Source organism: Notothenia coriiceps, unplaced genomic scaffold (assembly GCF_000735185.1).
Source record: "Notothenia coriiceps isolate Sejong01 unplaced genomic scaffold, NC01 NC01_scaffold00001443, whole genome shotgun sequence".
NCBI lineage: Eukaryota > Metazoa > Chordata > Actinopteri > Perciformes > Nototheniidae > Notothenia > Notothenia coriiceps.
This window is the reverse complement of record NW_011334144.1, coordinates 191,950-215,767: the sequence shown is the minus strand read 5'-3', so window position 1 is coordinate 215,767 and position 23,818 is coordinate 191,950. Positions and strand designations below refer to the sequence as shown.

Genomic DNA, 23,818 nt, shown 5'->3' with positions numbered 1-23,818 from the left:
TCATCGTGTTTACAAAGGGCCCTGGATATAATGTAGTTTAGTACGACACCATCACAAACTATGATCTGAATGGTACAAATTACTAGAACATTAACATCCCAATGACAAACTCAACATATTAAAAGTAAAATTAATGAATAGACCTAATTCAGAACTCGGAATAAAGATGCCACTTAGTGTATATTAAAATTACAAGGTATAGCATCTACATGTCGATGCTGGTTTATATTTGGCTAGATTAAACCCTGTTGGGTAGCTTTATCTTTAAAAATATAAACTGACAATGTTCTTATGTTAAATCGGTGACCTCCAAGTTGTATTGTATTTACATAAAGGAAAAGCAGTCGACAAGGAGTGTGATTCACAGGCTGAATATATGGATAAAGGCAAAACAAAATCTTGATTAATTGTCTAAGCATATATTTCCCATTACATTTAAATATTGAATAACAACAGGAGTGGAGTTAAACAAGGGGAGAACTATTTCTTTCCATAAGTTCAATTTATTAATGAAGCCATCTCACAGCAACTCACTGGCTCTACATCTTTCAACTTATGCATTATGAAGCAAAGTACATTAATGGCATTACCCAATGCAGAAAGAGTCATACCACAGTTGGACAATCCAGTCTAAAGGCCTTGATTCATATTGTCTGTAATGTAAAAGCAACATTGCGATACATTTCCCCCTCCTACAGTATATCACCAACATTGACTTTGTCTCATACAATCCCCAAGTAGTATCGATCAAAGCATTGTCTATATTCTTCCCAGACCCATCATGCTAATGAGCACCATGATGTGCAAATGAAAGATCTATTTCCTCTGGGCAGGCACCAGAGTTTATTGGTATAATGGAAGCCATACTCAGAAGGAATATTCAAGCGCCGGATGTCTCACATTCTAAAATATCCATCAAGTCAATGTTGGGCGAGCCCAGTATTTTTAGAAAACCTCTGTAGAGTCACAGTGCAACATGAACCCTGAACATGTGTAAGCAGTACGTCAGTCATCTTAACAGCACTAAAGGGCTAAAAACTGACTACACAGTACATTCAATCTGCTACACACCTTAGTTTAAACATTTTCTCAACACTGGGCAAGGGAACCATAGGATTTCAACAAGACACGGCACACTCATGTTTACAGTAGCACAATAGGCATCATCCATTTCAATTCAGCATAAACCTCAAACTGTCTTGCAGCAATTGTAAATACACAACTATCCTGCCTAAAGATGGAGTGCAAATAACATTCTTTGGATTATCTCTTACAGGCGAACTATTCATTATTCTTAAGACTATGAGTAAGCTATAAGTAGAATCTAATTAACAACCGCACCTGCTAAACTGACAATACAGCTATTCCTAACTATCATGAGTGTGCTGCTTAGTTCAGCATTTAGATATATTTAAGCAGTATTGTAAAATAGACTTCCATGTAGATAGGAGAGTATTTCAAGCCACTTTTATGATAAAGCATATGTGAATCTGGTTCAGTTCCAAGAGTATTTATACCTCTCTGCAGTCATAGGATTCAGATATGGCATTATTGAAAAAAAGCTAAAGATCTAAGCCAAAAGAAATCAGCAATGAGAATATAAAAATAAATAAACATCAGCATATGATAGTACAGAGCCTTAAGAAGTCCTCCTTCCTTCTGAGTTGGCTGAACATTTCTAAGAAGCATCCCACATTGTATTTTTCCGGATGTCCGTATGTCTTTCTATTGCTTTTCATTGGTCTGATGCGGTAACATCAGAGATAAACGCTGGAAAAGTGTGATGTGCTCAAAATAAAAATAAATCAATACTTCTTTCAAGACTATGCTCCTTGATGTGGCCGAGGCCTATTAGGGATGTGTGGGTGAAGGCGTGACATCCCCGGGTGGCTGCCAGGTGTCTCCTGCTTTGAGGATTTCTGTAGGGCGGCGGCCACAGAGTCAAGGATGCCCCCTGCTGTGTGGGAGGTGTTAGTGGAAGAGGCATTGACCGCCAAGTCGATTTTCCCCTCTAGTTTGACCAGCCGTGTCAAAATGTCTTCCAGTAGCACAGCGATAGTCCTCTTCAGGTCAGCTGTGTGAAAGGGAATGAGATGGAGGGAAAACACAAGTAAGAAATTGATACTTGGGTATTCTTTAGGACATACAAATTCCTACAGGAGTAAGCAGATAATTGTATGTGCAGGAAATAACACCAACATATCGAACAACATTGCTGATTTCCTCTTGAAAGCTTACCGTAACCAGCCATGGAGGTTCCCTGCAGCCCTCCTGGTGCATTCTGGTTCTCCTCGGTCAGGACCTTGACGTATCGCCGGCTGAGCTCCAGGATCTGCTCACGTAGCTCGGCGCTGCTCTGATGGCGAGGCTGCTGCACAGTGTAGCGTAACAGCATAAGTCCCCACGCCAGGCCGAATACCATCAGCAGCACACTCAGCTTCTGAGACATGTTCCTACCCAGCATGGTACTGGGGAGAGAGAAGCGGAGCTGCAGAGGCCCGGTGTGAGGCTGAAGGTCTTTTTTCGGGTGTGGATGTACAAATAATTTGATAGGGGGATAATTGCTTTATTCCTGCAGGGAGATTTTTATTTTCAGCTCAGTGTATCTGCAGAGGTCAGTGCTCAACGTCCACTGCAAAGCATTCCAAGAGCGGGATTCAGTGCCTACCTCAAGTTAACTCCAGCAGGATATGTGCTTGCATTATACCCGTACAGCAACGGAAGTTTCTCTAACCACAAAAGGCATCCTGCCCCCCCCCCCACACCCCCCCACACCCCCCTCAGAGGAGATGAGAAAGTTTGAGCAACAGCAGAGGACAGGAAGTAGAACCAGAAGGGAGGACACCCACACAGGCAGTCAGGGATTTGTAGAAAGGTGCTTTGGTTGCAAGATGTCTATCAACAAGTCACCAATGCAGAATGGGTGTTGAGGCGGGAGGTTCGCAGGCATTGTTGTCTGTGTGGGAAAAGTAGAAGAAAGACAGGAGAGATACAATTAGCGGCAAGAAAATAAATACATAAAGACAATTGTTACTGCCATCTTTTAGAGATTTATTTAACAAAGAATTATTTTGAAAACAATAGTCAACCATTTTTTTGTTTAAATAAATGCCTGTTAAATCACTATTGCCAAATGTGGCAACACAATTGTGACTGAGCCTTTAACCCACAGATGAAAGTATTGCAATATTTATATATTTGCAGTATTACAAACTGTGGGGACATTCCAGGGGAAAATGCTGTGTTAGGCTACTGCTAACACATATCATTCTGCTGCAGCTTTACAATAAACTGGCTTAACACAACTTGACTTTTATTTGGAAGTACAGTAGTCACAGGAGACGTAGTCATTTTGAGTATCTGTTCTATATTGCAGGGCGTTAACACAACAGGCGTGAGCAACCACAATGAAGCTGTTAGCTAAAGAACAGCAGGAAACACACCTTTGAAATCTCCAGGGAGGTAACCAACTGCTTTCACTTTCAATCTGAAGGCTACGCAAGATACAATCACCAGAAACGCGGTCTGATTTTATCTTGCGTATCTTGAGTCTGCACACAGAGCCCACAGTATTTTGGGAACTAAGTATTTGTTCTCACAATTAGTAGATATGATTTCGATAAGACTGAAATCTTAAGGATTGCCGCTTCAAGTTGTCATTGTGAAATATCATGAAATGGAAAATAATTACATTCTAATATATACCAAAAAACACTCAAAGGGTATTTTCTGTAGCACTACAGTAGCTTCTTCAAAGCCCTGTTGAGCATTGTGGTTATTTATCATAACGCCTGGGTAGATTTCTGTGTAGATAAATGCAAGATTTTCTAACAGACACCACATAATTAATTCTTTAAGATTTTTTTCTGTCACTCTGGGACATGGGGCTCTACAGCACATTCATCAGCAGTTGTTTGTAGCCCAGAAACCTGATTACCAGTTTAGAGTTCATGGGACCCACTTTGCAGCTCCAGGTATGAGACACAGCAACAGAGAGAGGCACAGAGGGCATTCAGTCCCTAATCCGACCTCCACAATGGGTATTTGACTGACAAATAGGCTGTGAGAGCACATGCAGGGGGAATTAGGCTATCATTTGTCAGTTTTCGCAACTTTGTCACAGAGTTCATTATCCCCCCCACTGCCTCTCTTGGGTGTTGTTGTGTCACTTCCTATGGAGGTCAGAGAAGGGACAGTGAATGAGGGAATACATTATGAAAAGAAAGGTAACAGAATACGTTCCGCAATGCATCCACACACACACACACACACACACACACACACACACACACACACTTTCAATGCCCTGCAGGTTACTGTGAATAAGCAGCCAAAAGAGGAAATAGAAAGCCAGGTGTGGAGAGATGATCAAAGTAACAGTTGAAACTGCCATGATGATGATGAAGCAAAACACATTGTGACAAATAATGAGAGCTTTTAGAACCCTCTTTAGTCCCAGTACGCAGCTGAATTCTATAAAACTTTAAAAGGGAGAAATCTGTTTTCGTTATATGATTATATGAAACAACAATGGATGAGACATAGGGACCATGCAGCATCAGGTTCAAATCATATTTATTATATTATAATATTTCAAGCTGGAGGGATTTTTCTGTGCCATGCTAGAAAGTTATGTGAGCTATTTCAGTCCCAAGGAAAATAAACAAGAATCATTTTCTCTGTGCCCTTTGGATGTCTGGCAAACGATCACACCTTTCTTGCTTAATCCTAAAGTTGACACTTGATAACATCTATAAGAGTTTTGGTATTCTGTCTTATGTCAGGCTATTCACGATCATTGTTCTATGGAAAGACACAAGTTAGGCCAATGCTTCAGACAATGAATGTTCCACTTCCACTATAGAACTGTTTAGATATAGTGTACATAATGGAAGGGTTCACACTGATAAGGCACACATTGTCAGTCAAAACACCTTATCTAGGGGTTAAATAGTTACCACATCAGCTGTCACGTGGCTTTCACCAGATGGCCGACTGGGCAAGATTGAATCAGTGTATAGAGTATAAAGTAAAAACAATAAAGTTAACAATGTTAGGGTGTGGGAGGAAATAAATATGAAGAAGTAGATATTATGTAAGCTATGCTACTGCAACTTTGACAGAGTACAACACCAAAGACTGACAACTTGGCAAATGTTGACTTACTTTAACCTTGCACTGTTGAGGAACCTGTGATAAGTCTTTCATACAATACATAACTGTAGTTTTGCATTTGAATCTTGAATCTAACCTGCTATTATGAAAACACAACATCAAGTTACACATGCATGTGATAAGCAGAGATGGAAGAAGTACTCAGATTGTTAACTTAAGTAAAAGTAACAATACTACAGTGTAAAAATACTCAGTTACAAATACAAGTAATGCATTTAAAACAGTACTTAAGTAAAATAACATGTATCAAAATATACTTAAAGTACCAAAAGTAAAAGTACTCGTTATGCAGGACGGCCCATTTAAGCACCATATCTTTTAAATGATTGAATTATAGTTAGTGATGCATTAATGTGTTCATCACTTCAATTATGTACTTAACAAAAGGTGGGGTTTATTTTATTTACTTTGCATACTACTGGGTAAAACATATAATAATGTATTAGTTCATTTATATTTTGTATTAATAATCTAAATCTGCAAAGTAACTAAATCTGTAAATTAAATGTAGTGAAGAAAGAAGTGTAATATTTGCCTACAAAATGTAGTAGATACAAAGAGTACAAAGTAGCAGAACATGAAAATACTCAAGCAGATCACCTCATTGTTTCCCCTCAAGTAGAGTACTTGAGTAAATGTACTTGGTTGGTTTACGCCACTGTTAAAACGTAAACTAAAAGAGTAATCGACATAAATTACAAATTGACTACTTTAGCATACAGTTCAAGGCTTTACTACCTACCATAGTTAAAAAAAAAAAAAAAATGTAAGCAGTAGCTCATGCTAAGTTGAAGCTATTGCAGACTCCACTCTAATTTTAGCTCGACATATTAGGTCGCAACGCTTCAACTCAACCCAAAGGCTAAGCATTATTCGCAAATTGCACCAAAAATCGATTATTTACCCCAGTGCGTTGTCTGAGATGCTACCTTTAGCAGGAATGACCAGGGACGATGCGCCTGAGCTCCAGCTGCTTCCTCTGGCTGACACTGAATGATGCTTTTTGTTTGGCAATCCAGACTGTCGTTGTGGTCGCTGGGGGAAATATCTGCAGGAATATCTGTCTCCGGTAATAAGGTTAGCTGCCGAGCTTCATGTTGAGGTGTCCGCTCACACTGTCAGTCATTTCGGCTTCTCTTACTGTCCCGAAAACGACAAGGTCCTAGCAAGCAAAAGTCGGTAGCTAGAATTTTAAGCATGCGACTGTGCAGACTGTCATGGATCCCCCGAACGTTTACGGCTTGCGTCATTTCTACGGCATTATGGGAAATGTAGTTTTTTTTTGCTACTGCTTGTTCGCTCTGTATTTAATCCAAGATGAGGAAAGCAAAAAATACGTAGAAACGAAAAGTACTGGACATGTAAACTGTTAAACTAAACGTAATCTGTTTTATTCATAAAAAGATAATGGCTGACTCCAAACCCAATTTTGAACATTTTTACAAAGAATTAAGAGAAAATAGTAGCACAATTTTTTTTTATAAAAAGGCAATCAAAGTGTGTGTATTTAACACATATTTAATAGGGCCTATCTTTTAAAATATTATTTTACAGATTTTTTTAATACTGAATAAAAGTCCTTGAATAGAAAAAGGACAGGTTATATAGTTAGTGACCAATACACATTAGCTACTGAAGTTTGTATAAGTATGGCTTTCAGTATGTTTGCGAAGTTACACGACATATCTCATTAAATTAGATAGCTTTCTTCTAATTAAGTAATAGTACAGACTTTTCTTCTGTTCTCTGCATCTCTCTATCCTTGTGTCTGTGTTGCAATTTACTTTGAGACCGTTAGAGGGACACCTACAGACATTTCCATGGCAACTAATGTAGTAAACAGAGTAGTTGTTGCTGTGCCAGACTTAAATCCAAAGCTATCATTTTTGACAATGGAGAGAATTTCAGTCGATGAATCAGGTTTACAAGCAGTGGAAGACTACTGTGAATACAGGAGGTTAGTCTTAACGTTACACTGTATGCTTTTGTTCCTGACTAATCTTTACAGGGGTTTCATACACTGCAAACTGATAGCATGACAAACCTAATGCTACCTGTTACAGATAAAGAACAATTCAACTGTTAAGATAACAATATGAGCCTTTGTTGTAGGCAGGTCAGCTCATTGTAATTGTAAGTTATCAACAGTGGTGGAAAGTATATGTTCTTAATGTTTTGTCTCATAGTGGCGTTTTGGCCCTTTTAATGAGCACCACAGTCTCTGAACAAATGAGACACACTGGCTCTGTGCTTCCAGTGGGCAGGATGAACATGAATGAGTCCGTCCACTCAGGGCTAAAAGCCCTGTTCTCACTGTCCACTTTCCTCTTCTTGGAGAGCGCTATGTGTAATTATTTGTCTCTCCCTGTCTGCCGCTAACACGCCTGTTCACTCTCCTCTCCGCTTCTCTCCCTGTATCGCTAATTATTCTCTTCACTCACTTTCCTCTCCGCTTCTCTCTACCGCTGTCTCATCTCTTCTTCTGTGTTTCTCTCCCTGTATCGCTCACTCGTCTCTTTCGCCCCCTGTCGGCAGCGGTTAAAATAGAATCGCCCCGTCAAAATTGAAATCCCCTATTAATGAATTGATTATAGGTCCGGGTCGGCGTCTGGGTCCGGATCCGGACCGCGGTCCGCTTGTTGCCGACCCCTGTTCTAGATACTGGACTTAAGTACTATTTTGACATATTTGTACTTTACTTGAGTATTTCCATATACAGCTACTCTATACTTCTACTCTGCTACACTTAAGATCTTAACTTTGTATAATTCTACACTCACAATTACTTTATACAAATGAGGCACATCGACAAACTACACAATTAAAATGCTTTTACATGTATAAAAACAGGGTAATATCATTAATAATACAAATATAATAATATGAAATGATCCATTCTGCATAATCACTTTCATGTTTGTTACTAACGAGTACATTCAGCTGATAATACTTATAATATATAATATGATTCTGAATTGGGTCATTGTTTAGAATGAGTACTTTTACCTTTGGTGCTTTAAGTACATTTTGATGCTATTACTTTTGTACTTTAAGTGAAGTAAAGTTTTGAAATCAGGACTTTGACTTGTGGAGTATTTTTAGACCATAGCATTTGTACTTAAGTAAAGAATCTGAGTACTTCTTCCAACACTGGTTATAAACCAGAGTCTTAACTGTTTTAACTGTCTCTTCAAGGATTGTAGGTGACGATGATGGAGGGAGACTGTTCACTCCAGAGGAGTACGAGGAGTACAAGAGGAAAGTGCTCCCTCAACGGCTGAAAAACAGGCTGTATGTGAGCTTTGGGGTTCCAGGAGGTATCGACTGCAAACAAATTGGTCCTGAGACTCAGTGCTTCTGCACACATAGGTAATACATTACACAAGAAATCAAACGGCCTTCCCCCAACTGCACATAAAGGCAAATATAAATAAAGACATTTATGAATAATATCATTTTTTTCCAGGTACAAGCAACATATGACTGACTTTGAGGTGGTTCCCTCTGAGCGACCCCTGGCCCTGCCATGCCAGGTCAGAGGATGTCGTTGTTCTGCTTACCAGTATGTTCCTCAGATTGGGCCAAATCCTGTCCGCTGCAGGTGTAAACACTTTCCTCAGGATCACAGTGAAGCTTCTGACCATTTCTTCTGCAAGAAATGTGAGTTTAAAATCAACATTTGAAGACAGAAGCTGTTTCATTCTAGCCCAAGTTACCTCTAAGCATCTGTCAAAAATGTTTTTCAGGTAGTTCCTGTTCTGGGTTCAAGTACAGCTCATACACCTGTGGGTGTGGCCAGCCTAGTCCTGCCCATCAGACCCTAGTGAGTAGAGTTGTCATCAGTAACACCTAAAAAAAAGTGCTTTGTATATTTTCAATAGTGTTACCATTTGTCCACAGTCATAAAGTTTTACACCTTGAACTCAAATCCCTTTTTGCAGGTTGAGACAAAACTAGAGAGGGAGGCTCGTGGTCAGCCAATAGGCAAGGATGTCCCTTATGCTGCCATGGGGGGGCTAACGGGGTTCAGCTCCTTGTTGGATGGTTACCTCGCTTTGGAAGCCAGTGGCTCAGGTAGAAAGCCTACCAGTATATGTATTAATTTGATGTGCAATGTAAATCCATCGACCCATTTGTAAACTTGTGTATGCTTACTTTGTGAGACGTCTCTACTCTTTGCTCCTTGGTTAGTCTGGAACAACATTCCATGCATTTGTAGTGACGATATGCCCTATAGCTAGAACAGATAGCAGTCATTTTTGAGATTCATTTTATTTGTTGTCAGTGGAGTCAGTGTTTTGGTGATCCATCCTTTGCTTAAATGGTAGAGCATTATGGAGATTTGATTGATGGATAGTAGTAACTGTAAATAAAAGTTCCTTTAAGAGTCATGTGAGGGCAGCAAAGAGCAGCACATTATCAGTGTTGAAGTGTGCAGAGTCGAGATCTGTTCAGGTCAAAAGTGTATAGCATTCCCATTACATTTCTACAGTATCTGTGGGGGACGCAACAATTCATGCCTTTCATGTTGTGAGATTAATTAAGATTTTCTTCATTGTTGACGTATCTTCAGTACAATGAATCACACAAAGCTCCCTATCACGTGAATGTAGATGTAAGCAGAACATTTAGATGATGTAATCATGTAATCAATGGCTGTTTGGCATGCTGAGTTAAGCTTGGAAGACAACTTTTTGAGAGGTAATTTTTATCTGAAAACGTTCGAAATGTTATTAATAATGTAATATGTTGTTATGCTTGATAGAATTAGCTTTTGACTTATTACTCGACAATGTTTACATCTACTTACCTCACACAGCGGACCTAAGAGCTTACCAATCTCATGTTAAAGTTATAATGCAATGTATGATTTGATCAATAATTGGGATGGTTGATTTTATTTATGATAGAGTTTTATATTCATCAGGCACTGCAGATTAAATACAATCTTTAACCTTAAGCAACATCTTTCCTTCAGATCTTGTGCCGTAAATACACAAAACATACCTGTGAGGTACACATCATCCGCTGCTGGTACTCATCATCACACAATTTTCATAGTCTATGCTGTATGGTTTTCAGATTGAGAAAGAGAAGATGGCTGCCAGCAGAGCTGCGCTGCCTCAAGGATGAAAAAAACGTCTACAGAAGCATCCGGCTCTATTGACTGTAAGAGAGAGACCAACAAACATTGAAATGCAACTCTCCTCAAAGTCCATTTGTGAAACCGTCATTAAACACTGGACAATATTAATCTTAACAAATAAATCATACACATCTTCTGATCTGTAATATTACGTTTTTTTCTAAATCTTAAGGACATTTTGTTTGTTTGAACTATTTTCTTTTGCAGTGAAGTGTCTGTCTTTGTCGGTGTCGTGACACTGGGGCATAAAACCACCATGAGTAACAGTCGTGATTAAATCCCATCTCAGAACTGAATAATCAACTGACAACATATTGATCCCATGTGTGTGGAGCTTCACTGGTTCACATTCAGACGCGTGACACAGTTATCCATGAACATGTTTTAGACAATACAGTTTGACAGAGCCTAAATACTTTCAGATACAAGGTGAAATAATGGTGGATTTATCACATGTGGATGTAAAGCTTCATGTGGAGATCTTATCTGTGTAATGTTTATAAATGTTGGCTTCCTTGTAAGCTGCAGAAATACCATGCTTAAACTCACATGTGTATCTGTGAGATTAACAGTAAGCATATGATATTAAGGATTAAAAATAACATTTGAATGTAAAAAAAAGCTGCTGTAGTATTCCTCAGCTTGCCTGTCAAGTTGCAGTTTACAGTACATCCAACATGTAATCACTATAATCTATTAGACATTTGTGTGAAATGTTCATATTTTGTATATGAATTCTTACGTTTTGGCCAAATCAGTTTCTGTGGGGTCAAAGTTACCTTGATCATTGTTCACCAAATTTTAAACAGTTAATCCTTGAGTCATTAGACAGATGTAAGGTCACAGTGAACCACCTGAATTAGTAGTCGCGTAAGAATTAAAAAAATGTACTTTTGTTGAAAGTTTCTAGTTTGGTTAGCCTTCTGTAAAGCATGTGATTATCCTGATTGTACGTTAAATATCAATCATTGATACATGGTTGACCAAAACGCTTTAAAGCTACAAGTCTTCATCATGGTATTAGCTTCCCTGATTGCTAACCAAAACATACAGATGTTTCCAGTTAACCTGCCTGATTGGACCTCTTTCCAGGACTGTGGGCTTGACTGCAATTGATTGAGATCTTACAGAATCTTATTTTTGCACCTGTAAGTGCAGGGTTAATTAAACCTTTATCATTGTTATTACTGTGTAGATTGGTGACCTCATATATTAGCTCCATTTACCTTCAACCATAGCAGAGGTCTAATCAGCCAAAAATAACAACAAAGATAAAACATCTGTGTTTTTGTAAATCTTCTTTTAAACCTTTTAATTTTCAGGCTTAATTAATTAAATTACTAAACTGTATCTATAAAAGGTTATACACGGTTCAATAAAGAAACATGTATTTCATATTTGATATCAAACTAACCTATATTTTATTGATTCAATTTTGTTTAGCAACGCTTTGTATTTCTCTCTTAATACACATTCCAAAAACCGGTCATTTTACACATCTGAGGTTTGTGTGATTGATGTTCTCTTGCTGAAAGAAAGCCGCCCACTCACCATGTCACCAAAATAACACCGGAACCATACATCTATGTGTTCAGTGATGAGCGTCCTTTTTTCATTTACAGAGCGATGTACTGTATTCAATTGATTAATCCAATTTCTCACGGTAGATCAGCAGTGATGAGAGCTGATTTAATCCTCGCAGTAAATGGAGATGAAGCAGGTCATGTTTTCTCCATTGGCGGCCCACTTTCTAATGTCTTTAACGAAGAACAGAGAAAAATTTAAATGTACTCCCACTCAAATATTTCCACTGTGAGGACGACAAGTCAAACTGGATCAGCATCTACACTGTTGCAGACCAGTTCATATCAAGTGACCTGTGTAAACCTACCTACCTGAGGGAACTTGGTGTTTGTGTGTATGTTACTGAGTTGAACAGGTGGTGTTGAGGGAAAGCAAGTAGGGCTACGTCAGAAGGCTGGCATTGATGCACCTGGGTCTCTGCATGCAGATGGGTTCTGAAGAGGAAAAAAGTGGAACGGGTCCCATCTGAACGCCGACACTTCAGATTCATTTACAATGACCATGGCATCAGGTTGCTGGAAGATAAAGTATGCAGTCGCATACTCACTTTTAACCAATCATGTTCCCCCTCCAATACCAAAAAGAGCTTTATTGACTTCTAGAATCAAGCATGCTTTAAAAACACTTGAGCTGTTTCTACTGCTTACCTTGGAAATGTTTTCTCAGAGAGAAAAACCCAATCAATTTAAGAGGTAAAGGCCTGACAAATTAGTCTGGCACATTACAATTTAGGGTGATTGCCTCTCCATAGCAACTTTGGAGACTGCAGGTAATTTACTTTGACCATAGGTTGAAGAGAATGGCTACTCCACTTCCCTTATCCCCATGGAAACCACGCCCAGCTTGACTGACAGATGAGACACTACGAATCAGGACACAAACACAGAAGAATAAATTGGCAATTACTGCGCAATGATACACTTAATCACCCCAGTGATATTTACCGCTAGCACACACTGAAACAAATAACACACTTCCCTAATTTCCCCAAAGACAGAGAGAGAGGTAACAAATACTCAGGTGCACAGACAATCACTAGAGACTGATAGTTACTGACAAATCACATCAAACTGTAAACCAGATACTTCTCAGAGAAGAAAAGAAAGTTTTAAGATTTCCAAAAGGCAAAAAATATTTACAACTTCATAAACATACTTTAGTCCATGTGGATGTGAAAGCTAAAACAAATGGCGTGGGAGTCGATTCAATTACTTATTTTAGGCTTGCAAATCTACTGCTGAGACCAAAACATTAGGCAGTAGAGATCAGCGGGCTAGCTAGTTAACGTAGCATGGCATTTGGCAGTAAAATAGCCGAACCAGTCCATTGGTAGGTGGTGGAGACCCAAAACAGAGCTAAAAGAAAGTGAATAGATAGACAATGGGGCTGACTAACCCACCAGCCCAGCACATAGATAAGGATCCAAGATAAGGACCTCATTATCACCTCAAGATTTAAAACAACGTATCCATGCTCTAATATCCTTATTAAGGGTCGATCATTGCAACTTTCTTTAGTTTGGCTTCAGCCAGGCAACAACTGGTACGCTGCCAGACTCCTAAACAAACCTGAAAAAGCAACAGGAAACATATTATGCCTGTACAGGCTTCTTTGCACTGGCTCCCCGTTCTGTATCGAATTCCCTACAAGATTTCTCTGTTTGTATTTAAAACCCTGTATGATCTCACCTCGAGGTATATTTCAGAAAATCTATCCTCATACAGAACAGCTTGGTCCCTCAGATCTACAGATCAACGTCTGTTCTCTCCACCTCGTCGGAAAACGTTCTCACTGGCTGCACTAAACTCTCGAATAGTCAGTTGGAAGCAGAATTTATTTATTTGTCAAACACCATTACCTAGGCCTACTTATATGAGCAGCCTTTGCATTTCTTTAGGTGTATTCCAAACAGCTTTCTGTAGTTGCAAATCTTTCGGGTTTTGGACCCCCATGCTTTTTCCAAACATCATCAACTCCGATGTTCACAGTTTTAGAATATTCTTATTCCTCCAAGTACCCTCTTATGATCAACAGAAGAATCAGCCTTTTTGCTATTTAAGACAGAGCTTACTCGAACAAAATACAGCTTGTTCTGTTTCTAAGAAGAACAAAAAACCCATCACAAACTCCTAAAAGCGAAGCATAATCCTACGTATGACTTTGACACATTGGACATGTGTATGTGCTGCCTCTCTTTTGTGGTAGAAACAGTGGGAATTGACAGTGTAGCGACTTCAGAGACGCTCTGCTTCAATCCCCTCCGGTGCCGACAGACTCCGAGAGGGGGTTGGAGAGCGAGTCGTGAGAAATAGATTTGGCTTTTTCACAAAGCAAATTGATAACAAACAGAATGGGATGCTGTACAGCTTGGTTAAATCAATAGTAATGTTAGGCTAAAGAGTGTGTTTAAAACACATGCAGCCAAATAACATACTCACACAGATACACACATCAGAGAGGAGCAGGAACAAACATGGCAAACTGTTTGTTTGACAGAGATGTATTTCTACTAATAATTCCTGTTTGTAAAAAGCAGTGTTATCAGTGCCACTCATAAGGCACTAGTGAAAGGGGGTATAAGTTGTCATTATTTTAAAGTACCAAGTCAAGTACGAAGGGTAGTAGGGTTTCCAGACAATAAGCTGTGACATAAATGAAGTTATTATTATGTTATTCAGGAGAGGGTCAAACAATCCATAAAACAGCTTTCTGTGTTCTACGTTTAAGAGCATCCTTTCACACCCATCAGTTAGATCTTTTAATTACCCATGCATATTGGACCTCGGCTACGGTCGATTAGTCTTTTTGGCTAAGTAAGGTTTTCTAACGGAGTGCTACAAAGCATCCTTTTGTTTATCCTTTAGTATAGGGTACACAAGACCATCCTTTACCAAAAGAGAGCTGAGAATACTGTCCCAAAATCCGATGCTTCTACAACATTTTAAGCGACACACCATTTGCTGTTTTATTGTACACTATGCAGAATGCAATAAGCTTTGCAGCCTGGTTGTTATGCCGAAAAGGATGGTCATAAATCTATTTGTTTAATAGCCTTCTTGTCTCAAGATAGCCTTCTTGTCTCAAGACTCAGCCTAATTTTTGACCTTGTCTTAAAGGATAACTTGAAATGTGCCATCCTCCTAATAACCTTTCTGCACTAGCTTTTCAAATGTATCTAGCTGTATCTTCAGTATGAGTGTAGTGTGCTCCTTGAGTGCAACTGCTCGTGCTCACAGAAATTCAGCATTATGCACATGAATAATAACATTACATTTGGAAATGTTTTTTCATTTGCAGAATAAGTATTTGAACACACTCAACGGCTGATTGACAGCCATGTGGAAACATGTGTTCCTTTATTCATGTGGCACACTCTTGAGAATCAATGCTTTTAACAGCTTTCTAATGCATTAGCTGGACTGCTTAAATCATACATTTCCCCTCCATTATCGGGCTCCTCTGTCGGGGAATGCATCTAGCATGCTTTCTACGATGTTGGCAATACATTTAACCTGGCTGGGTGGTTATCAAATTTACTTTTCAGAGTTTGAGTATGCTAAATAGCTGAAAAAGTGCTGTCAAAATGTTATTCAGCAGACATTTTAAAATGTTAAACCAAAACGGTGACGTAATTTGGGCATCGTGACATCCTTCACTTGCCTTGTGTTCAATTACATTAATTCCCTATTAAACATTTAAGTATCTTGAGGTTTTTTTCCTTCTTGCATTTTGTAGATTAAGACCTACTTCTTAAATAAAAACTGCTATAACAGTAGGCTAAGCAATTAAACACTGATTGTGTAGTTTTTAGGAAACTGTTATTGTTTACTGGAGGATTTCCTTAATTTACAAATATTAGATTAATCTAAAGCAATGCATCCTTTATATGCATGTTCCTCGGTGTCCACATCACTGAGGACCTGCCAAGGACTCTTCACACCACCACCATCACCAAAAAAGCTCGACAGCGGCTCTTCTTCCTCTGCAGGCTGAGGAGGTTCAACATGGACTCCAGGATACTCTGCAACTTCTACAGGTGCACCATAGAGAGGATCCTGACTGGCTGTATCACGGCCTGGTACGGCAGCTGCACCGCCCTCAATCGTAAGGCTTTACAGAGGGTGGTGAAAACTGCACAGAACATCACCAGGACGGAGCTGCCATCCATGGAGGACCTTTACTCCCAGCGGCTCAGAAAGAAAGCCCTCAGGATTATAAAAGATCCCCATCACCCCAGCCACAAACTGTTCTGCCTGCTGCCGTCTGGCAGGCGCTACGGCAGCATCCGGACTAAAACCACCAGACTCAGGGACAGTTTCATCCCACAGGTAATAAGACTGTTAAACACCTGAACTGTTGAAACAACATCCATAACATTCATCTGGCTGCTACTTAGAAATAATGTATCTATTTAATTCTAATATATCATATTCCAATAACTTGCATATAGACTCTTATTGCACTCTTTCAAACTATTTTTCTTGTTGTATTTACTATTTACTGGCACTATATTTTTCTGTTTATCTGTGTTATTGTGTTGCACTGTTGGAGGAGCCTGTGACCTAAGATGTTCATCGTCATAACTACACTGTAGCTATGTTCATATGACAAATAAAAAACCTTGAACCTCCTATTGCAAAAAAACACTGAATAAAAACATTAAAAGGTATCCAGGATATGTTACTGATAGACAACACTTTTATGAGCTTGATTAGCATCTGATTTTATGTTTATGAATATTAAATGTCTTTCAGGTTCGATAAACACGCAGACTACCTGACATCACAGTGATACATCCAGACTATTTTGGTCTCACATAGGTCACAGGAGTTATTTAACTAAAGCTTAGTGGCCTTTGACATAGTAACAACTTTAATCAGGTTTCCTTGTATCAGGGTCTCAGTACTATGACCTGCACACACCTGAGCCAAGTCAACCTGTCGTGGCGTGGTGGCTCACCTTTTGTTCATCTGTCAGTCACAAGACCTTATATGATGTCACATTCTCCCCAGGAGCAGATGTGGCAACGACACATTTACACAAACACAGAGACAGACACACAGATCACAGAAAAAGGAAAGGGGTATTGAGAGAAGAGATAAAAACAGGTACGCTATTACACCAGATAAGACGGGGCTTAATTAGAGCAATAACAGTATAAAAGAGACGATGACAAAGGAAATCAATTCTTGTTTTTTCCTCATTTAGCAGTTGTCAGTATGTGTCTTTCTCTGAACTGAGAGTGGAAAGAAGCTTGAGCTCTCCGAGATTTCATAAGGCTCAGTAATTGCTTTTGAAGGCTGTCAACTAATGTCAAATCCAAAACAAAGGAGAGCAATTTAGGGAATTGCTCTCCTTGATAGCAAACGGTTCAGCGAAGTGGGTAGCAGAAATTACACTCGTTGGGTTGAAGACCAATTCTGTAAAAACAAGCCAATTATAGTTATAATTTATGCAAATGACGTTGAATCAGTAATGCAATCTAAAAGATGTGATTTGACGAAGCAACTTAGCTCAAAAAACATGTTTTCTTTAATAAAGTTTGGTAAAATTGTAATTTCAGTTGATTTAAACAATGACAATATCCCTTAAAATGACAATATGAACCTTATATAAAAACCTTGAATAACCATTTGTAGTTTCAGCCCACGTTTCCATACATGGAGCTGCCGATGCTCTTAGTAATAGTAGTGCTTGCTTACCAGAGGTAACACATTGTCACCATAGCACAATAGCGTGGTAGAAGCAGCAATTTACATGTCAGACGTCTGTATATAAGAGGTGTTATGGCAAAGTGAGCACTAAAGAAGCACAAGATTCTGCCTTTTCTCACTTGTTTCTCCCAGTCAGTTTTCTGTAGCTTGCCTGATAGAGCACCCTTCTTGTCGGTATTTTCTTTAACAGTTGTGAAAATTGAAACTCACAGCAGCAGAAAATTACAGGCCTTTTCATCTTAACAAATCTTGAAAGAGAACTTCTTGTCCAAACCAGGCGCCTGACGGGAGGAGGGAGAAACACATTTGCATTTAAACAGCTCGCTCTCTTAAGCACTCATTCTTTACTGAAATTATTTCTGGTTACGGTGAATAAAGTTCAGGAAAAAAATACCTCCCGTAGGCAGCATTTACCTAGTTTTAATTAATCCTATTGTCCTTGTTTTTTTCATGTTTTATTCTTGTCATCCTTGTGGTCTGAACTCTTACCTGTATCCCACTCTTATGCTATTGCTTCTCTGAATTTCCCTATTGGGATTAATTGGTTTATCTTACTTTATCGTGTCTTGAAGGTGCTACCATTGGAGAGGCATCATTGTTACATTAATTGTAAGTATTTCAATTGGTCTAGTTAGCATAAAAAACCGTGACTGTAGTGGAGATGATTGGCAGCGCTCTTTTTAATAGCATTGATTGTTAGGGTTGATGTTGACCAAAATTAATGACCATAATTGCCCTGAACTCCATATGCACCTGTCACATCTGCCTTTGGTCTATACAGGAGCTTCTTCCTCAATAATAGAATACAGGCTGAGACTGAATCAATCCACTGTATGTGCACTGGTAATAAAACTGCAAACAACCAAATAAAATGCCTTAGGGAAACCATCTTCCAACTACATGGTGCTGACTTTAATGTGTTAATTACCTTTTATTAGTTTGCATATGTTTAACAGAATATCAATGTGAGCTTCAAAGGGTAAGACCCACCGGTTTACGAATAGTTTTTAATTCATTTATTAATTAAGTTAAGCTTTTATAAGACATGAGATAAACAGGGCAACTGTGACCGGTTGCTTGCCAAATAGTGGGCCCACATTTATCTGTACTGCTAAGTCTTATATTGGCTACCTAGCTTACTTCGTCTTCTTCATCAGCCAGCATCCTTGGTATCTGTTGTTCACTCAGTTGATTCTCGCTAAGTAGCCAATATAAGGCTTAGTCATCTTGCCAAATAGTGAGCCTGTGTTGATGTTTGAAAACTATGTTAGAACTGGTTTATAAATGGTTCTTAATGATTAATAAAATGTTTACAACCTAATTCATAACATAATTATAAACCCTTTATGAATCCTTTATAAGGGTAGTCTTATTGTAAAGTGGTACCGACCCACCTTGAGTCACTAATGGCTGTCGCTGTAAAATGCATTGAAGGAAATATCCCTTATGTCCCACAATGAAGGTGGTGATCCATTGATGATAAGTTAAAATGTTTCATCTGTAGTAGCAGCACTGACATCAAGAGTTATTTCTTCCCGTGTTCATTATTTGTCATCTACTTCCCTTTCTGATTTTCTAAAAGCTGTTTGACTGGAAAAGATGTGTGCTGTTCAAAAAGTTAAAATACATCCCCCACATGGATTTGATGAATGAAAGCAATTAATTGTTCAATGAATATTAAATCATTGAACTGTGTCTGAATTATTTGGAGTTAATTGTTGGCCTTGATATTTAAATGAAAGGATTAGGTGTGCTTTTACAATTTTTCCCATTTGCCGTTACAATTGTCCCTGTTTGAGGAAGCAGATGTAACATTTGAGTTATAATTTGTCAATCAATATTGTAACTATAACATTGCTTGTAAAAACACTTGATTGGTAAGAAGTTAAACACAGAACCCATTATCTGGTAAACATTTCGAGTGAGGTTTTTAGTAGTGCCATCATAAATACAAGTTGTGAGAATTGCCCCCAGTCTCCAGTATCTCCACTTCTGCATTCTTGTTTCCTTCATTATTAACTTTAATAACTTTGATTATCGTCTACGTTTTTTTTAATGCCATCAGCAGGCCAACAGTTACATTTAGTTTATGTCCAAATACCTGCTTAATGAAGGGCATTGCCATCTACCTCAGCTGTACTTAGTTAGTACTAATTAGCTCATTTCTAAATTCTAATCTAAAATGGGGACCATGGATAACATCATCGCTTGTCTGCTTGACATCAACATGCCAGCATTAGTCACCCCGTGTTACTTAATAAGCATCGGGCACTCATTTTGAGCATGTTGCCAAGATACTGTTAGCATTTAGCTCAAGGCACTGCTGTAAGCACAGCCTCAAAAAGCTGCTATCATGACCAAACACTCCTAGTGTTGCTTGTTCTTAGCTTACCTTAACTAGCCTCTTCCATCTTAGATTTTCCTGCTTCAAATATACATTACTTTTGCATTCAAAGGATAATCATTTGGCCAAATTATAAATTGTCATCTCTTAAACACTGAGCATCTTTCCGGGATTATTTTATTGAGTTTAGTCATGCACTCTGATGTTTAAGCAAACATTTACTAACCTCTTAACTTAGTCTACATGCTTTATACATCTTCTTCATTCACATGTCAGACACTTGCAGACACAAGCTGTTTCCTTGAAAAAGGTGTTATACCTATTGAAGTGAGCCACTGAGAGTGAGTATCCCCTGAAGAGGACTAGAAGTTCTGAATCCTGCCTGCGATCATCATGATTCGGTCATGACTTTGTGCTCCATGTTCTCACACTCGTGTCTCATTCCTCATCTCCCTCTCAACATCCTGTGTAACACAAAAAGCCCTTAACGCATCCTCGTCGCAACTTAAAAAGCAGCAGTGATGAAGAATACGAGGTTTTGATAGATTATATGGCTCCGAGCCAGTATACAAAAGGTTCATGAATAGGAAGTAAATGAAGCACTTGGTGATATTCATTTAAAGTGCTTTTTTTTTTTATTATTAAGTGGGAGATTGGGCTCTTCTTTGACTGACGTGACTTGATTCATATTTAGGCCTTTTGTTCACGTTGAGTGTCCCAGTCTCTCTTTCCAGATGGAATGAACTGCAAAGCGAAATTAGACTGATTCAGTCGAACAGAATAAAAAGGGCTCATCTATATGTGAGTCTTTCTGAGATCTTGTTTATTCCAGATCACCCAAAGCGTCCTCATTGAAGCATCCTTTGGTAGGCTCAGAACGATTCATTTGATGTTCGCCCACGGAGTCACATCACCGCCATTTTTTTTGTGTGACTTCAGATGGGATTATTGATTTCATTATGAAGAAGAATCACTACTTGATTGTGAAATCATTTATCACCTTCCTTCATAGAGAAGCTTCATAAACACCCAAACATCAAACTCAGCATGTGTGAATCAATCTGCTTGGCAGTTTGTGTGTGTGTGTGTGTGTGTGTGTGTGTGTGTGTGTGTGTGTGTGTGTGTGTGTGTGTGTGTGTGTGTGTGTGTGTGTGTGTGTGTGTGTGTGTGTATGAATGCCACATATTTTAAGAGGGGCTGTATGTGCCAAATGCACACACACACATATATAATATTACATGAACAATACATTAACATTTACAAATGAAATATAGTGTATCAGTGCTCAACAGTGACTTTGTAGTGAACTCATCAAATGGGTTATAATATCATTGCTGCAAAAATATATTGGGTTTTAATCTGTTTGATATCCTTAAATGTTATTGGTCACATTCTTTAAAAAGGACTCCCTAACTAATCTCTATTGAATGGTTGCAGAAAAGGGTTATTAACTGATTCTATTTTTAGTATACATAGTTACTTTACGTGTATTAAATGTGTGTAAACAGCTTTATTTTAAAGCACCCTAATGACAGCATCACCGGTGACGTTCACGTGAAGAAAGACTCGTGCTGAACGCAGCTCTGACGCGTTTTTCTGCACCGCGTGTGCCGCACACAGATATAAAACCGAGCGCGCACCAAGCACCCAGAAGAGCAGAAGAGAGCCTCAGGACAACGCGAGAACATTCCTCAAAACTCTAGGCAAAGTAAGTGCCTTAATACTTGATTTACAAAACCTTTTATATTTCTGTTGTGAAATTTACTCAAAGTCTTTCGACATGACTTTTGATGGTTGTTTTGTAGCTGCATTATTATTGAAAATCTATTACCAATAATGTGGGCATGTTTATTTTTGTTTTTCTTCTACCTATTACATTCTTAAGGCTCTAGCGTTGAATCTTCAGTTATTGATATCAATAAGGCATTATTTAAAAACGGAAAGGGGAACTTTTACGCACAGTGAAACAAGTGGCCAGTGAGGGACTAACAGTTTTACGGTTGTTTTTGTATTTCTCTGTCAGATGCATCCTAACTTGGTGAGCTGGCTGGGGACTCTGGGCTTCCTGCTGTGGGCGCTGCTGTGCCTGGGCGCCCTGACGGAGGGGTACCCGATGAAACCGGAGAACCCCGGGGAGGACGCCCCGGCGGATGAGCTGGCCAAGTACTACTCAGCCCTGAGACACTACATCAACCTCATCACAAGACAGAGGTAGGCGGACTAATTTCACCTCTTTGCTTTCATTAATAGAGCTGGAGTTATTACCACGAGCACTTTCTCTGACTGGATTGGCCATTCTTGTCCTATTGTATTATATTTAATTATATTATGTCTAATTCTAAAAATGTGCACCACTGAATATAATGAGATGACTACTTTAAGATAAAATATGCTTGTTTGTTAGTGATGCTTTAGTATATTCTATTGTGAGCCATTTTTCCTAATAGCCCTTAATTGTGGGCAATGTCCATGTACATAGGTTTTCATTTTGGCCGGTTAATCATTATCATGACTGCAAGGATTCACAGAATCAATCAATGTTTATTTATATAGCCCAATATCACAAATGTTATATTTGTCTCAGTGGATTTCACAGAAAACATGTCAAATTGTGTCTGCGCTCAGATTTAGGTCTTAAAAAGGAAACTTTCCACAACATGTGAGACTTATCAGTTATGATTTTGATGTATAGGTTAATTTTGAGATAAAGCCCAAATGATTTGACCTCAAACAAACAAGGTGTGAAAAGAAAAGCCCTAAAGTTTCGTATGTTGGGGTCGTGGTTTGGCTGCACTGAACAGGGAACACCCGCTGCCCTTTTACCACACAAAAAACAAGCTATCAAGAAGTGACTGTGACTGCATGGCGGGTCCAATCCCCCACTGTTTTCAGCTTTCTTCTGAATGTCAGTGGCTTGAATGCCAGCTGCAGGCGTTTAGCCACCTAGGGGGCACAAGCGCGCCGACACAGCTTATCATCTGAGGCACCGAAAATGAAATGTGGCCCCCTGCTATGCAACTCCTCTCTGGCCCTGCAGGGTCTCAGTGTTACTCGGTTCAATATTAACTGACTTATACATTCATGACAAGCAGATAAATAAATTTTAATCTGTGATGTTTTTTGAATATGTCATCAGCTAAAAGGTCAATGTCACAGCAAAGCCATTTCATTATCTGTCTGTTCTTTTTCTGTGTCTCAGGTATGGAAAGAGGTCCAGTCCTGAGATTCTGGACACACTGGTCTCAGAGCTGCTGTTGAAGGAAAGCACAGACACGCTCCCACAGTCGAGGTGTGTGTAAAACTGTAAGTGTACAGCTCTATGATGATGTAACATTAATCTAACCTTGCACTTTGATTCTCTCTCCAGATATGACCCATCAATGTGGTGATGCTTTCATCAGTGTTGGCTCAACCTCGCTGCTGCCCTGCTGACATTCTGACCTCTACCATCATACCCTCCTCCACAAAATGACCACCCTGCCTCTGCTCCTTTTACCTTTATGAGCCGCCACATATTCAACCCCTCGTCCTAACTCATCAGCTACAATCACAACTGCTTATAGTCTGTGCCATAAAATTGTAAATAGATTATCCAGAGATATCATCTGTGAAACATAAAAGTACAGTTTGGAGAGGGCATGTTGATTGTATTGTATAATTGTGCTATTAAAGATTAATTGTTTGAAGAAATGTACTTCTGTGTGTCTGTTTGATAGGCGAAATGGATCACATTTTTTTATTAGATTGGGGAGATTAGATATAAAAACAAGTCTGGGAGTTGATTTATTAAACCGTGAACCCTGTTTGGACATTTCAAAATGTCAGACATACCTTATCAGACTGGAGCCATGATTG

The 23,818-nt window shown here is 39.0% G+C and overlaps 3 protein-coding genes across 4 annotated transcripts; 2 read left to right on the top strand and 1 right to left on the bottom strand.

The window, feature by feature from the left end:
* Positions 1 to 420: 420 nt before the first annotated feature.
* Positions 421 to 6,415, bottom strand: ccdc126 (coiled-coil domain containing 126). Of its 2 annotated transcripts, none has more exons than XM_010789149.1 (3): positions 6,080 to 6,415; positions 2,239 to 2,956; positions 421 to 2,074 (listed from the first exon to the last, which is right to left on the bottom strand). In XM_010789149.1, exons 2-3 carry the CDS (start codon positions 2,462 to 2,464, stop codon positions 1,824 to 1,826), a joined length of 477 nt encoding a protein of 158 aa, XP_010787451.1. In that variant the 5' UTR covers positions 2,465 to 2,956; positions 6,080 to 6,415; the 3' UTR covers positions 421 to 1,823. The 2 variants fall into 2 exon arrangements, with proteins under 2 accessions (XP_010787451.1, XP_010787454.1); XM_010789152.1 differs by having other exon boundaries at positions 6,105 to 6,397.
* A 615-nt stretch (positions 6,416 to 7,030) lies between these two features.
* fam221a (family with sequence similarity 221 member A) lies at positions 7,031 to 11,661 on the top strand. Its single transcript, XM_010789139.1, has 6 exons — positions 7,031 to 7,132; positions 8,371 to 8,544; positions 8,642 to 8,835; positions 8,922 to 8,998; positions 9,117 to 9,249; positions 10,258 to 11,661. Exons 1-6 carry the CDS (start codon positions 7,068 to 7,070, stop codon positions 10,260 to 10,262), a joined length of 648 nt encoding a protein of 215 aa, XP_010787441.1. The 5' UTR covers positions 7,031 to 7,067; the 3' UTR covers positions 10,263 to 11,661.
* A 9,956-nt stretch (positions 11,662 to 21,617) lies between these two features.
* npy (neuropeptide Y) lies at positions 21,618 to 23,647 on the top strand. The gene is made up of 4 exons (XM_010789129.1): positions 21,618 to 21,671; positions 21,987 to 22,174; positions 23,163 to 23,252; positions 23,331 to 23,647. The coding sequence occupies exons 2-4, from the start codon at positions 21,987 to 21,989 to the stop codon at positions 23,350 to 23,352; spliced, it is 300 nt and encodes a 99-aa protein (XP_010787431.1). The 5' UTR covers positions 21,618 to 21,671; the 3' UTR covers positions 23,353 to 23,647.
* Positions 23,648 to 23,818: the final 171 nt, after the last annotated feature.

What these genes read in the sequence shown, in the direction of transcription:
- ccdc126 (XM_010789149.1), bottom strand. Translation starts at nt 2,464, where the DNA reads ATGCTGGGTAGGAACATGTCTCAGAAGCTGAGTGTGCTGCTGATGGTA. An exon ending in AACCTCCATGGCTGGTTACG is followed by an intron (nt 2,075 to 2,238) that starts GTAAGCTTTCAA and finishes CCTTTCACACAG; the next exon opens with CTGACCTGAAGAGGACTATC.
- fam221a (XM_010789139.1), top strand. Translation starts at nt 7,068, where the DNA reads ATGGAGAGAATTTCAGTCGATGAATCAGGTTTACAAGCAGTGGAAGAC. An exon ending in CCATTTCTTCTGCAAGAAAT is followed by an intron (nt 8,836 to 8,921) that starts GTGAGTTTAAAA and finishes AATGTTTTTCAG; the next exon opens with GTAGTTCCTGTTCTGGGTTC. An exon ending in GTCCTGCCCATCAGACCCTA is followed by an intron (nt 8,999 to 9,116) that starts GTGAGTAGAGTT and finishes CCCTTTTTGCAG; the next exon opens with GTTGAGACAAAACTAGAGAG.
- npy (XM_010789129.1), top strand. Translation starts at nt 21,987, where the DNA reads ATGCATCCTAACTTGGTGAGCTGGCTGGGGACTCTGGGCTTCCTGCTG. An exon ending in AACCTCATCACAAGACAGAG is followed by an intron (nt 22,175 to 23,162) that starts GTAGGCGGACTA and finishes TCTGTGTCTCAG; the next exon opens with GTATGGAAAGAGGTCCAGTC. An exon ending in GACACGCTCCCACAGTCGAG is followed by an intron (nt 23,253 to 23,330) that starts GTGTGTGTAAAA and finishes TTCTCTCTCCAG; the next exon opens with ATATGACCCATCAATGTGGT.